The 16,327-nt window shown below is 35.3% G+C and overlaps 2 protein-coding genes across 2 annotated transcripts; one reads left to right on the top strand and one right to left on the bottom strand.

Annotated features, from left to right (window-relative positions):
- Positions 1–341: 341 nt before the first annotated feature.
- LOC122005727 lies at positions 342–1,671 on the bottom strand. The gene is made up of 3 exons (XM_042560877.1): positions 1,459–1,671; positions 733–1,035; positions 342–572 (listed from the first exon to the last, which is right to left on the bottom strand). The coding sequence occupies exons 1-3, from the start codon at positions 1,654–1,656 to the stop codon at positions 342–344; spliced, it is 732 nt and encodes a 243-aa protein (XP_042416811.1). The 5' UTR covers positions 1,657–1,671.
- A 3,653-nt stretch (positions 1,672–5,324) lies between these two features.
- On the top strand, positions 5,325–14,320 carry LOC122038152 (26S proteasome regulatory subunit 4 homolog). The gene is made up of 7 exons (XM_042597778.1): positions 5,325–5,910; positions 7,780–8,025; positions 8,991–9,160; positions 9,247–9,463; positions 9,574–9,714; positions 10,662–10,773; positions 14,143–14,320. The coding sequence occupies exons 1-6, from the start codon at positions 5,431–5,433 to the stop codon at positions 10,743–10,745; spliced, it is 1,338 nt and encodes a 445-aa protein (XP_042453712.1). The 5' UTR covers positions 5,325–5,430; the 3' UTR covers positions 10,746–10,773; positions 14,143–14,320.
- Positions 14,321–16,327: the final 2,007 nt, after the last annotated feature.

The raw sequence follows: 16,327 nt of genomic DNA, 5'->3' as shown, positions 1-16,327 counted from the left end.
TATACTTATAGAAAGATTGTGATGAAACATAGAATACGTGTGGTAATATGTTAAATGAACATATATTATTGCAAATAAAAAAATATCAGTCAGTTTAAAATATCATCTGAGAAGACTTCAATAGAAATCATATCAAATCAAATCAAATAGGAGAAGTAGAGTGAAAAATAAGAATAATTATTAACGAATCAACCAACACATGATGAGTCTATCGTTTTACCTATGAAGGCTTGCTTGCCCTTCAGTGAAATCTGTTGTTGCCTGCCATACTGTGTGTTTCCTAGGCTGTGGATTTATTTCTCTGAAGAAAAGGGGCTGCCTAGACAGCTGCATCAAATTTGTCAAACTGTATCAACATTGACAAAATCCCGGAACAGCACAAAGGAAATTGAATATACCACTACATCCAAAGTCGCAGGTCCATCTTCAGGGCATAGAGCTCTGAGAGATGCAATATCTGACCACTGGATTTCAATCTTGCTTTTGAGACCACCTTTAAGGATCTCCCATACAAGTTTCCGCTTTGCGAAATAGCACTTGGCTACTAGATCTCCTTCATACCTTGATGCATACTGAAAAACAATGAAGGCATCCCATCAATCATTCTTCATTCTAGCTACCTGTGTGCTGCAGATTATGAATGTAAATCTGACTCTCATGATGGTAATTAAATTGCATGCAGCCTACAATATTTGGTTACTAATTAAAAGTAATTTATGCCTGTTTGACTACCTCCCAAGTTCCAATCTTCAACAAGGAAGCAGGAAAATTTGAGGCTTTCATCTTTTCAATGGTAGCCACAGCACCTGCACATGCAGTAGGCTTAGTTTCTTTCTTCTCCACCTCTTCTTTTGTGATGGCATTATTGTCGTGGAAAGAATTGACAGCCGCATCATGTTGTTGGGACAATAGCGCCTGAAGAAGTTCCAGAAATGATGGACTCTTCGGGAGGCGAAGACCCAACGGACCGGACTGATTTGGTAGATTATGTTGCATCAACACATCGGTTGGAGGCATACTCGTGCAAATTTCCAACTGTTATCACACAATTTTAGTAGGCTTAAATTTTATGTAATAAAATAAAGGAAACAAGGAAATCTCCTAGCACAGCAGATCTAGATGAATTGATAGTCGTCTGAAAAAAGAAATGAAATCAATGACATGTGAGAAATGAAATCGATAACAAAATGATGAATTCGTGTATCGCCACCAGCAATTATATTATCTAATGAATAATATCGATCAAAAACCATCTGCAAACTGTATAAACTTATGCTAATATTATCGAAATGAACCATCCTCAAAGATGGGTGGATCGCTATAACCAATGCGAAGACGGAAACTTTTTTATCCGAAATCCACAGTCAAATTTAACAAACAAATCTCTTAGAATTGCATTTGCACGTTTTGCAACAAAGATTTAATTAGATGTACAGAACAAAAAGATTGAACAGCCACCTCCTGGAGAGAAGGATGATCGGACTTCATTCTTTTGTTGTAAGGACCGTGTTCATCTTCCAATTGATCTTCCACCTCTAGTTTCACCGGCATCGGCAGTTGCGATTCCGACTCGGCCATCGGCCGTCGCATAATGAAACTGGCGTCATTAACCATCCAAAACGAAAACAAGAAAAGAACCCAGAACCCTAAGCGCATTTCATGCGCTCTCTATCACCCAGCTCTACCTTTCGGCTTTCTCCCGGTATATATAGAGCATGGATCTGAGTTTTTTTTTTAATTATTTTTTGTTTAATTTTTTATTTTTATTAATCTTTTAGTTTGTGTGAATAAAAAAAATATAGCGATTTAAGAAAAGTTAACCAATTCAAAAGTACTTATTAAATGAATATGATGATTAAAATAAAATAATTAATTAAAAAAATTAAAATCAATAGCTGATATTAGTGTGAGCGAATGGACCAATTTACAAATTCAATTTAGTTAATTCAAATATTTATTTTATTTTTAAAAAATAGTAGTTAATTCAGATAATTGGATTTGCTGTCAACTTTCAAAGTCTGAATTCAGTTAAATCAATTAAATTGAAATTATCAGTTGTATGCCACAACAATAGATTAATATAGTAGTTGACTATTAATGATATAGTAATCAACTATTTAACTTAAAAATCAAATAAAATATTTAATCGATGGTTGAATTCGACTATTTATTATGTCTGAAAATAACAATTGACTAATAGACTTTTTAGATAAAATATCTCATAATCCATCATTAGATACAACTATTTTAATTGAGGAAACCCATCAATCAATGATGAAAAGTTAATTATTTTATTTTTTATTAAATTAATTAATATTTTATTGATTTAATTTATTAGATGTTTGTTGGAATGATGGATTAATAGAATTATAAATAAACTGAGTCGAACTGAGTCAAAATTTACAGTATTCAAAATTATTTGATAAAATACTGAAACTCGCATCATGAACCACCCAAAAGAAATCAAGAAAAGAAGAGAACATGATCGAAATCACCAAAACTAAGCGCATTTCACGCGCTCTGTATCATCCAGCTCTACCTTTCTCTCTGTATGTCTTACTATTTTATTAAAAATCTTTTCCTTTTACTAACAAATTTTGGTGAAGCCTAAAATGAATTTACGTTAATATTTTTTTTTCTATTCATACTAAAAATAATTCCAAAATTTATTAATAATTCCACAAACGAAACAATCAGTGATATAGAGTTCGAGACTTAGCTGCGGCATATTTTTATGATTTTTTCTCATCATTAATGACTCTACTTTATTAATATAATTTAATTATAAAGGGTCAATGTGATTTCAATGTATTATATTATATACGCGACGCGTGTGCACGATCACTAATATAGACTATGAATCTGAGTTTATTTTAATTATTTTTTTTATTCTTGAATCTGAATATTTTAGTTTGTGTCAATTAAAAAAAATATCACTAACGAATTCAAAAGTACTTATTAAATGAATATGGTGATTAAAATAAAATAATTAATTAAAAAAATTAAAATTAACTGTTGATATTAGTGTGAGCGAATTGATCGAATTTACACATTCAATTTAATTAATTCAAATATTCAATTTATTTTAAAAATTAATAATTAATTCTGGTGATCGGATTCAGTCTGAATTTTAAAAGTCTAAATGCAATTAAATCGATTAAATTGAAATATTAGTCGACGGTTGTGTAATACACAATCGATTGATATAATAGTCGACTACTAACGATATAGTAATCGACTGTTTGACTTAAGAATCAAAGAAAATATTTAATCGAGCATTGGATTTGATTATCTATTATGTTGGAAAATAACAATTGATAGGTAGATTTTTTTGGACAAAGATCTCATAATTCATCATTAGATGAAACCATCCATCATCAGTTAATTGAGAAAAAACATCAGTCAATCAATCATGAAAAATTGATTATTTTAATTTTTTTTATCGGATTAATCAATTTTTTATTGATTTAGTTTGTTAAATCTTTGTTGGAATGATTGATTAATAGGATTATAAATAAGCTAAGCCGAGTTAAGCTTTACCATATTTAAGCTTATTTAATAAGATATTAAAACTCGCATCATGAATCATCTAAAAAGAAACGAAGAGAGAAAGACCTAAATCGCCAAGCCCTAAGCGCATATAACGATTTAAGAAACGTTGACAAATTCAAAAGTACTTATTAAATGAATATAATGATTAAAATAAAATAATTAATTAAAAAAAATAAAATTAACGGTTGATATTAGTGTGAGCCAATTGACCGAATTTAGGAATTCCATTTAGTTAATTCAAATATTCAATTTGTATTTAAAAAATAGTAGTTAATTTAGTTAATTGGATTCGGTCTACATTTTAAAAGTCTGAATTCAGTTAAATTGATTAAATTGAACTTATCAATCTATTGTGTAATATGCAATCAATTGATAGAGCTGTCGACTACTAACAATATAATAATCAACTGTTTAACTTAAAAATCAAATAAAATATTTAATCATTCGACTACCCATTTATGTTGGAAAACAACAATTGTTTGCTAGACTTTTTGACAAAATATCATATAATCCATCATTAGATTCAACTATCCATTACCATCACCATCACCAGTTAATTAAGAAAAAACATTAGTCAATCCATAATGAAAAATTGTTTATTTTTATTTTTTTATTGAATTAATCAATATTTTATTGATTTTGTTTGATGAATTATTTTTTATGAGTTTGAGTTTATTTGAAATTCGACTTGAGCATATTTTATTTAGATATCATCGAACTCTCAATTCAAGTTTGACTCGAACTTGATTCGAGCTTGGTTCGTTTGGATATTATTGAGATTTCAATTTAAACTTATTTGATTGTTTGAAATTTTTACTTGTTTGATTGGTTATTGAATTTCATAATTTAAATTTATTTTATTTTATTTTTTGTTTATTTAACATATTGATATAAATTTTATTAATGAACATGGTTCATAAATATTATTCACGAACGTTGTTATCGAATATTATTTATGAACGTTATTCAAAATTTTTTACGAATATTAATAAGCTATTCAAACTTATCTATTTAATTAATCTCATATATATAAACAAATATAAATAAATTTTTATCGAGTTAACCACTAAATTTATTGATGATTAATTTGTTTACTGTTCTATCGATCAATTCGATTAGTTCGGAAAAAAAAAATCAATTTAATTGATTTCGAGATTAAAAATGTAATTCCCTCTTATTCGGCTCATTCCTTCCCCGCTTAAAGTGCCAGCCCAGCCCAGTCTCATTTTTAATTCTTGGATCTGTCCCCCACGGCGTGGGAGAGGATGAGTCGAAGATGAAGGTGGAATTTGAGAGTAGCCGACTAGGCAACGCCAGCGAGGTACCTCTTCGTAGTAGCGAGATGAAGATGGAATCCCACTCGGAGGCAACGAGAGAAAGGACGAACTAACGATGAAGCTCAAAGGCGGTTTGAGCGTGAGCTAGGAGGAGATGAGCCTGCTGGGTAATGTTGCGGAATGAGACTTCACGTTCGAGGACTTCATGATCATCGGGATTTTATAGTAAAAATCAGGTTCAATTCAGTTTAATTGATTTTTAAATTGGAAAAGGAAAAAAAAATTAAACAGACGGTGCAAATTAGAATATTCATCTACGCATTATGAATTCCCTCACTTGCCCTTGTCTATATGCCGAACTGGATGGAATATGTTTCAGCGGAACTCATTTGACTTTTTCCGTTGATTAGTAAGACGAGAGAAAGATCAAGACATAGGCCCAATTTGGCCCAAAATAGCCCAGGTTGTCTCTAAAATAAAACGACAGATATTTGCGTTTACCCCTTCCTCACGCCAGTCGTCGGTCCTTCGATCTCGTTTTGCTTCGCCGTTGCCTTTTCCGCCTCCTAAGGCCGCCGGAATCTTCGAAACCCTAGGATCCATGGGTCAGGGAACCCCCGGTGGGATGGGGAAGCAGGGGCACCCTGGCGATCGCAAGCACGACGGCGATAAGAAGGACAAGAAGTTCGAGCCAGCGGCGCCACCCTCTCGTGTCGGTCGCAAGCAGCGCAAGCAGAAAGGCCCCGATGCCGCTGCCCGAATTCCCACCGTCACTCCCCTCTCGAAGTGCCGCCTCCGCCTCCTCAAGCTCGACCGCATCAAGGATTATCTCCTCATGGAGGAGGAGTTCGTTGCCAACCAGGAACGTCTCCGTCCCCAGGAGGAGAAGAACGAGGAGGACCGATCCAAGGTGGACGACCTTCGCGGTTCGCCCATGAGCGTGGGGAACCTCGAGGAGCTTATTGATGAGAACCATGCCATCGTCTCCTCGTCCGTCGGGCCGGAGTATTACGTTAGCATCCTTTCTTTTGTCGACAAGGATCAGCTGGAACCTGGCTGTGCCATCCTTATGCACAATAAGGTTAGTCTTTATATTGATCTGTTATCCATTTTAGGGTTTGGGGACATCACTGTTTTTTTCCTTGTAAGATCGGCACCAACCTTTGTTTTTTTTATGAGAAATTTGAGGCTGCTATCTTGTTATAGATATTCCAGCTCCCCTTTCAGCCTTCTAGCTGCAACTATTTAACATGTTGTAGTTGTATATCTTCATGAACTTGCTGGGATGCTGATTTGAGGTTTTGAGCAGTCGTTGTTTGGATGTTGTGGGAGAGAGTTTTTAGCCTGTTCAAAAACATTCGAGATCTCTGGACTGGTTATCTAGCGATATTGTTCAGAAACTGTACTACTTTATATTACGTTAGGCAAAAGGTTTACAGCTATTGAATGGATAGCTAATTCTTTGCTCCTTGTTTGGTTCATTCAGGTGCTCTTTTTGCTGTGATATCATTAAATGGTGCTAAATTATTTGATTGAATGATGGAGGAAATTAAAAATCATAACTTCACTAAACTGGCCTTGGATCAATCTCTTTTCTCGTGTCCAGGCATACTGAATGTTAAAGTTGGAACTTGGAAGTATGGGTTATTCTTTCTTATTTTTATTCCTTTTTTGGCACTGTTGGGTCAACACTCAATGATAGATAGTTTGTGTCATTGCAACATCTTCTTCTGTTGGAAAGAAAATGACAAAATTACTTTGTTTTTTTTTATCCCCCTCTGTTGGATTTTCAGGCCTCACTTCAGGTCTTCACCGACAACAAGCACCTAGAATTGACTCTTTCTGCAATCACTATAAATTTGTCTTCTCCTTATATCCAAGCTGTGAACTAGCTGCTAGCATGAGCATCTAGTCCATCTCTAGCAAGATAGTTTACTTTCGTTTACTTCACTTTTTCTGGTACATTTAGGGTTGCTCTTAGTGATAAGATCATCTTCCACTTTTTCCCATATGCTTGCTTCTAGGCTTGGTAAAACAATACAGAATATGATTTTTTAAAACTAACTAGTTTAAACAAAACATAGTAGTCGGTATATCAAATTAGGAGAGTCATTAATTTTAAAACAAATTTAATAAACATAGTGATTGACTAATGTTATGTATTTTGCTATATCTTATGTCCTTAATTTAGATTATTTAAACAAATAACTTACAATACATTACTTTCTTTGAGGGCAGCAGAGAATCTGCAAACTCAGGATTGTGAGATCTTTCAACTCAGTCAACATATCATATCAAGTGTCATACACACTTCACAATTACTATTGGAAATTAAGGCTGTTAACTGATAACCACATAATACATTCTATTTTGAAAATGAAATTCTCTATCTAATTTAAGATAATAATTTAAATAAACTATTATGTTTTATTAAAAACTTAATTTGTAACAAGTTCTTTTCATGTGCCATGTGCAAAATATGCTAGATTAAGTTCTTTGTAAGTGATTATAATCCCTTTATTTATTCTTTGTTAAAGAATATTAATAAAAAATAATAGGAAATATAAATATATATTAGGTAAATATTTTTATTTGTGTTCGATCAATACTTGGGTATTATGTTATAAAAGGTGTAGAGAAATATTGATGAGTAAAAACAAACATTTTTAAAAGAAATGTTTGTCTTTCATTTTATGGTGGCATTATATAGAGAATATTTATTATGTTTCTCATATAACTGTTTACACATCCATTTGCAAACAAAAATTCTCACGTGAGTGTTGATATAGCTACCATTACATTTGCAACTGCACTACTGTGTCTGCTTTTATTTAAAACGAGGATCTGTTTCAAATTGGTAGGCTATCAGATTTATAAGTTGAATATTCAATTTAACATTATCATATTTCCTGTGGATCTTTTGATAATTTAATTAGAATGCCTTCTGCAGGTCCTATCAGTTGTTGGTCTCCTTCAGGATGAAGTTGATCCAATGGTTTCTGTCATGAAAGTTGAAAAAGCACCTTTGGAATCATATGCTGATATTGGTGGCTTAGATTCACAAATTCAAGAAATTAAAGAAGCTGTTGAACTTCCTCTGACTCATCCTGAACTATATGAAGATATTGGCATTAGGCCTCCGAAGGGTGTCATACTATATGGGGAACCTGGAACTGGTAAAACTTTGCTCGCGAAGGTGAGAGATTGTATTGTGTTACTGCGACTCATGAGTTATAATGTCATTTTGTTGCTTGGATCTCTTCGTACATTTTTTCTTTCATTTCTTTAGCTATGCTTGTCATTTTTACCATATTGAACCTGGAACTGGTAAAACTTTGCTTGCCAAGGCAAGAGATCATATTATTTTGTTGTGACTCACAAATTATCATGTCATATTGCATTACTTGGATCTATCCACATGTCTCTTCTCATTTGTCTATGTTAGCCACTTATGCCAATAATTTTGTGTACTTATATCTGCATATTGACTGGGTTTATCTCTTTGCCAAACCTGTGTCTGTCATTGTTTATGAGTTGAATGGATTGATATCATGGATTAAAGCTACATTCCAAATTGGCTTATTGGTTCCATGTTGGCGTGCTGACTGTGGTATCAATCAGAGCCAAAGAAGAAGAAAAAAGAGGGCGGAGAGCAGCTGTTGAACCTTAGCAACATGAGGAAAGAGAGAAAGTTCACAGGAGCTGTTGCCGTTGGCACCTTCATGGAAATTGCTGCCTTCCTATCTGTGATTGTTATATCTGTCAACTTTTGCTACGATTAAAAGTACTTGTAAAAGTAGGATTATGAAATGAGTATAATCATGGCTGTACTTATTCATTGCCCAATATGCATTTCTTATGAATTTCTCTTTGATATATTTGTGATGGTGTTTATTCACAGAAAGATACTTGAGGCTCATTTTAGTGTGAAAGTATCTTTCTTGCTAATAGATTACATCCCATAAAGCCCTAGTACAAGATCTATACCTATTAAAATATTTATTCTACTTATATCACTCTTTATGGTCAATTTGGTTGTTGAAATTATTGGACTCTTGTGCACCTTCTTTTTGGTAATGCAGATTTTTTAGTCATTTTAATAATGTTGTTGAAAACTTCTGTAACTCTTTCATCACATTAAGTATCATCTACTAATTGCAGGCTGTAGCTAACTCAACATCAGCAACTTTCTTGCGTGTTGTTGGTAGTGAGTTAATTCAGAAATATTTGGGTGATGGCCCGAAACTTGTTCGAGAACTATTTAGAGTTGCAGATGACCTTTCTCCTTCAATAGTGTTCATCGATGAGATAGATGCAGTTGGAACCAAAAGGTATTTAAATGGGAATTAAAATCTGCCCTTCTGTTCAGTACAAGCATTGATGATGATTTTTTTTTTAATTCTGGCCCTGTTTCTAGATATGATGCTCATTCTGGTGGTGAACGTGAAATACAAAGGACTATGTTGGAGTTGCTGAATCAGTTAGATGGGTTTGACTCAAGGGGTGATGTTAAGGTCATTCTTGCTACCAACAGAATTGAAAGTCTGGATCCAGCCTTACTCCGTCCAGGTCGGATAGATAGGAAGATCGAATTCCCACTGCCAGATATTAAAACAAGAAGGAGAATTTTTCAAGTGTGTTATTTCTCATGACTAAGTATAGGGCTATGGTTCAATGCAGTATGCCTATTCCTGCATGCAGTCCCATTTCTGGGACTATCTGATTTTCTTTATCAATTTCTCAGATACATACTTCTAGAATGACGCTGGCAGATGATGTCAACCTGGAAGAATTTGTCATGACAAAGGATGAATTTTCTGGAGCTGATATCAAAGCAATCTGTACTGAGGCTGGTTTGCTAGCTTTAAGAGAGCGTAGAATGAAGGTAAGCGATGATTTTAATGATTGCTCTTTTCTCTTGAAAGTGATAAGTAGGAGGAATGTTTTTAGTATAATGTTGTCAGATAATATTTTTCCACATTCGTATGTGTTTTTTAATTTACATGTTAAAATAGATGCTATATATTTCCAAAAAAAAAAACTGTGATTTTTTCTTCTTCTATTCCCAGCCATGTTTTCAAAACCTAATCATCATGAAAGATAACTGGTAAATGCTACTTTTGGAGATTTGTTTCAGAAAGAATACTACATATGTTTTTTTTTTTCTTCCAACTTATTCTGGTGAGTTATTTAGTAGTTTCAATATGGTGGTTCATGTGAAACATGATCATATGTTTTTCATTAACAAATTTGGGCATACTTCAGTTGTTTGCTTTTATCAATCCATTAAGGTTGAACTGTGGGTCTGTTCATGAAAGTTGACTTGTCATCATCCTACATGGAATTCCTGGTTCAATTAGTTGACTTGTCTCTTTGAAGGTAAAGAAATATAATTTTGTAAAAACTGAAATCTTCCATTAATTTTTTTGTGGATTTATATATTTGTGTATCTTTATTGTACCTTGATTCTAATGTAAGTAGAAATCATTTATTGTTAAGGCGTAGTGTATAATTGTAATGTTACTATTGGAAACTCTGTCTGACATGTTTGCTTGTTTCTGAACGTTAGTCTGTGCTACCTTCATGCAAGGTTTGTGTTACTGATTGACTTGAACAACTAACTTGCCTCTCCTTGGTATTTTCCACTCATGTTTTTGAAGTACAAATAGATACTTCATAGTGTTCGTGGTTTGAGGGATCCTCTCTTTCTCTAACTCGTATTTCTTGTTTTGCCTTACAAAAAAAAAAAAATGTAGATCTGCTAGCTTTGTGAATGTCATATGTAATAGAAACTATACATTGGTAACACATTGCAAAATCATCTGTTCCCAGGTTACTCATGCAGACTTCAAGAAGGCCAAAGAAAAGGTAATGTTTAAGAAGAAGGAAGGAGTGCCAGAGGGACTCTACATGTGAGCAACTGGTCCTCTTGGACTGGAAGATGGTTAGTCTTATTTGTTGATTTTTATTGAACTAATGTAGCCTTTTAATTAGTTTTTTTTCATTAACCTTGTTACTTGAAGGGGAGCTTTGGCACAACAGTAAAATTGTTGTTTTGTGACCTAAAATGTCATGGGTTTGAATCTTGGAAACAACCTCTTGCAAAAAATAGAATAAGACTGTGTACAATGGATCATTCCCCGGGATCCCGTATGACGGGAGCTTCGTGCACCGGACCGCCTTTTTAAGCCGATTCCACCTAGTGGGATAAGGTTTAGTTGTTGTTTTTGTATTAACCTTGCTAATGGGAGCCTTGACGTAACAGTAAAGTTGTTGCCATGTGATCTAGAGGTCACGGGTTCGAGTCTTGGAAACAGTCTCTTATAGAGGAGGGTAAAGTTGCGTAAAATAGATCCTTCCCCGACAGCCCGTATTAGTGGGAGCTTCATGAACTGTGTTGTCCTTTTAATCTTGTTCCTTGCAATTTTATTAACAAATAGCTTGGTTTTATGGCCTTGCTAGTAGTGAATTAGGTGATTTTTCATGACCAAGTTGCATTTAAGCATGCTGCTAGTAGACGCTAAATTGACTAGTTGACCAACTATAGTTAATTTGATGTCAGAGAGGATGCAACAAGAAGCACAAACTATATGGTAGTTGTTGCATCCTCTATTAGACGTCAAATTAACTGCAAATGATCGACTGCTATACAGTTTTTGCTTCTTGTTCAATCTAGACAGTGGAAACTAAGTTTATTATTGATTGTATAGTAAGATGAGAGCATAGTGTTTGAAATCAATGAATTCCCTTTTGGATTGCTCGGCACCACTTTTGCTGTCTTTCCACACTAAAAGAACCTAGCTATGGCATATGAAAACCTTGGAAACTTGTATCTGATGAGTGATAAGAAAATGGTATTTATCTTACACTTGAGAACTGAGTGTCCTAGGTTGTCCGCCTATGTAGAGCTTTGAATAGTCAGTGAAGCATTGAGGCACTGCTGAAAATTGGCATCTCATGTCTTAATATCACCTTAAAGTGTTTTTTTTTCGTCCTCATGTTATTCTTTTGTTGTTAACATAGGTGGCTGCTTGACCAACATTTTCCTATGCTAGTGAGATCTTTGGAAGGCTTATCTTATCGGTCCGGCTTTTGTGAAATATCCACACTGGCTATCAGGAATGGTATCCCCGTGACAAGACAATGACCTATTTATCCTCATGTCTTAACATATCTAGTAATTTACTAGCACCAAGTTTGTTGCATGAAATGAAATTACTGAGAAACGAAATAGTTGTTCCTAGGAAATAGAGTAAAAATTCAATTGGATTATGTGTTAGTTTGGTTTGCTCACCTAATGAAATAAATTAGATATAGAATGCCTACGCCATAGTTTGCTTCATAGTGTTCCATTCTCAGTTCAATTTTTTTGTCTGTAATTTTTTTTGTGAACATTCCTTCCTGCCCAAATTGCCTATTCCATTTGAGCTACTTGGCACTTCCAACTCCTTTCCCGGCCTGACTTGTCATTTTGCCAAGTCTGGTTAACCATTTGACCCATCTAGCTCACTCAGTTCACTCAAGTTCATCTTTCCTGTACCACCTAATTTAACCATCCTACTAGGCCCATTTAGCCCATCCAACTATTTGGAGAATGTAATTGTGTAGGGGTACATATTTCTTGGATTGGTATAAGGAATGAACACCATAAGGGAGTAATTGATATTGGAGTTCGTTGTGTAACTAAACAAATAATTAGTCTATTACGATTCATAAATAATACAATAGCCAAACTCACCACAATTCTACAATCTTAACCATTCTTTTGTTAACTAGATAAATCTATTTATTTCTCCTTATTTTTTTATTTTGGTTGTACAGACTTTAGAATTAATAGTTGGGATTTTGGCTCAGTTCATACGGATATAGTGTTTCTGCATGACTACCATGCAGTGGACCTTAACCGGAGTAGGTTTGGATTATGAATTCAGTAGTAGATTCATTAATATGAAGATGACCTGTTATCCCTTTAGGAGAGGGAATGGGTTTGTGCTGAGACGAGAAGGCAATGCATAAATGGTCTGTTTCAACCAGTTCGGTAGGCAACCATCCTTCACTTTATCAGCTTTGTTTGTATACTGTCCTGAACCAGTGTTTGTTGTTGAATCCTCTCCCCCAAAAGAACTAACAAGGGCAACTCACCTAAAAAAAACTATCCCTCTTGGCATGAAGTTGGTCTCAGATAGCTGCTTCCCCAGTGAAATATATTCATTAGCTTCCTTAGTCTTGATTTAGGGAGGCCAGATCTCTTAGTCTACAAAAAAAGTGGATCAGGGGATGCACCACTTGTAATTGCGGCCGGATTGTGACCGTGATCCAGCCGCAATTGGTTGCGATCCCTCTCTGGGTTTACCGCCTCCTAGGTTATAGTTTGGGTCGGGATGGGTGACCGGAGGCTATTCCCGCTCGGCACCAGGTTGCTTGGCGACTTGCCCACTGCCGGCAGCCTTCGGACGACCTCTGGCTACTTGTCCCGATGTAAACTATAACTTAGGGGGACGGTGAACCCAGGGAGGGATCACAACCAATTGTTGTCGGATCAGGGCCATAATTCGGCCGCAATTACAAGTGGTCCATCCCATGTTCCACTTTTTTGTGGACCAGAGGATCTGCCCTTCGATTTAGGTGCCAGTTACTCTAAAGAACTCATAAGGGGATAGAAGGCAGGAGATCTTTGGCTGTTTCAATTGCCATCATATATGTCACGACCTTTTTCTCAAGGTGTATCAAGTGATATTTAGTGGATGTTCTATACCGACTAGCAATAAATTATGAACAAACTGATGAACTAGAAACTGTGGATTTTTTATGCCAACTAGCTATATATTTTTTTTTTATAAAATGATGAGCAAGAAACTGTGGGTGTTTTATAAAACAACTAGCTTTTTTTTTTGAAAAAAAAAAAATCTATGAGCAATAAACTGCTGCTCGTTCTGCAGTTTTGGCATCATTAACATGAGATCATCTTGCTAGTAGATTTTGATAGTATGTTTAACCATACATGAAGTGTAGCATGACTTGTTTGCTACTTCAGTAGATTTGACATTGATAAAGGAACTAAATTAGCGGCTACCATGAGTCATGATAGTATTTATGCATATCGGTATGCTTAATCATTTTTTGCCTCCATTTATGATCATTGCCTTTAGGTGAGATTCTTGCTATTAGTTAATAGATGGTATTTGATGTCTGGTTATTTGTTTTCAACTAGGTTAGCTTCCGTTCTTTACTAGAACATGACTTTAGTGAAATCAAACAGTTGGCTCATTTTGCAAAGAAGTTTAACACATTGATTTCATCTCTTCTGCTGCAGGTAGAGGATACTCCCTCCCCACATGAGAAATGTCGTTTCCAAGGGATCTCTCATCTCCCTCCAATACCTTTATCAAATGAACTTTAAATCCTGTGTATTTTTATTTGTACGCAGATTTGGATGTATGGATTAACTTATGCATTTAATTTTACATATTTGCTTGAATTTATCGTCGAAACTTCAAAAAATCTTCTACAGCAATGCTTTGTCTGGTTTGAATACTCATGCAAATTGCATTGAGTGCCGTGTACGTGAACAAGCTTATCATTCATGAAAAATTAATTTGTTCCTCGAGAAAATTTAAAATATTTGGTTGGATGCACCATGTTTCTCCTTCTTTTAATTAAAATATCGGCAATATTAGGTTACTCCAACTATTTAGAAATGGGTCGACCCAATTTGGTGGCTTAAAAACTAATTAAATAAGTGAATGTTTTTTTAGAAAATTCGAGAGCCATAACCTGTTCGTGACTATTACTCGTTGAACATGTTTTTTGACCTATTCATATAAACAGCTTGAAAAAAGGGAAAATAAACCGGCAAGGCGATCAAAATTTATACTTCAGAAGAAAGATTTGGACAAAACTAAAACATAGCAAACTTGTGATGTACATGTACAAGCAAAGATCACATTTGATTATTCAAGGTGCAATGCAAAATATGGGTTTTTGAAGGTTTTGCCCGAACGGACACAAAGCAAACATGAGTTTATATAGCTTCTTATAGTTTCAGAGTCAAGTCCAGCTCGTCACTGAGCTCCGGCGAGCCCACAAAAGCCGATGGCTGAGGAGACTGCGCATGCATGACTTCTGCTACCTCCCTTCTCGACTTGCTATGCTTCCGCTCCTGCTTATGCGCGTTCTGATGCCCACCTAACGCCTGAGAGCTGAAGAACTTACGCCGGCAGTAGCTGCAGGTGAACATCCTCTCCTGATCCAGCCAACCCAACTGTACCTCCTGATTCAGGTCATCACCGTTATTCCTTTGGCTTTCGGTCTCCATACTTCCGATGAATGATCGAATTGTGATGGTAGCCTAGATATACCTGGAGGGAAGAATTAGGGTCACAAATAATTGAGTTGAAATCTATGATGGCCGTATTTTTTGGTAGTTGGCTAGTTACTGCAAATTTATCCTAATTATGGAGTGGAGGAATGGGAAATGACAAGTCAATTCATCAGCTCTAGATCATCATCGACTTCACGATTTTAAAATGGTACACATGTTTTTAATCCTCTTGATGCATCAGGTTTTGTTTTATGCTAAAAATATTCTTTTTTTTTCAGGATGTGTATACACGAACCAACCAAATGATGTTCACGTTGTTGTTGGTGCCAAAACTCATGACTTATACACATGTGTTATAATTTAGAGGCCACCCGTGGTCCCCAGTTAAGCACCCAGAAAATGGATAGTGATGTCTGCCAAAGGGAACATGATCTGGCAACCCTATTGAGCAGGTACAGTGAAGCCACATAATGACTGATATTATTTGTGGATAAGAGGACGGCTGAGCCAAACATGAACAATGTGCTCCAAATAGGAAAATCCATTGGAATATTGGATCTTGTAGATAATTCCATGCATCCATCACAATTCACTGGACATGATAATTCTGACGACCCAAAATAAATAAATCAAAGTGCAACCTTAAGATTCTTGAATTCTACGATTTTTTATTTGCCACATACGCATGCATGCAGTAGAGAGTTATAAATGATGATAGATTGCGACATTGGAAGGATGCAATCCAGGTAGGATTATAAATGAAACATTAGTAAGTTTGATTTTTAGTTTGATAAAAATTTATTTATGTTATGTTCATCTAATATATATATATTGATATGATGATTACGATAGGGGCCTTCAAGTTAGGTTAAAGTCTAAAAGATCGACTGATAAGATGGTCAAAGTCAAGAAAGGGTAACCCTTGAAATCAGCGTAGTCAATCTTCACGGTCAAGAAGTTATCTGACTGACCCAATGGGCCGGTCGGACCATTCGACCAAGAGGTTATCCGATTGGACCAGCGGACTGGTCGGACGCCAAGCCTCTCAATATAGATGAAGATCTCAAGACGAGTCAGTACTCGCCAAGCCAAAATTTCTTTAAAATAGCACAACTGAGTAAGTCGGTGGAGTAGTGTAGCCGATCAGAACTACGGTCCAATCGGACAAAAGGGGCAT

Source organism: Zingiber officinale, chromosome 1A, assembly GCF_018446385.1.
Source record: "Zingiber officinale cultivar Zhangliang chromosome 1A, Zo_v1.1, whole genome shotgun sequence".
Taxonomy (NCBI): domain Eukaryota; kingdom Viridiplantae; phylum Streptophyta; class Magnoliopsida; order Zingiberales; family Zingiberaceae; genus Zingiber; species Zingiber officinale.
The sequence above is the reverse complement of the archived record's forward strand: the minus strand, read 5'-3'. Positions and strand labels throughout refer to the sequence as shown.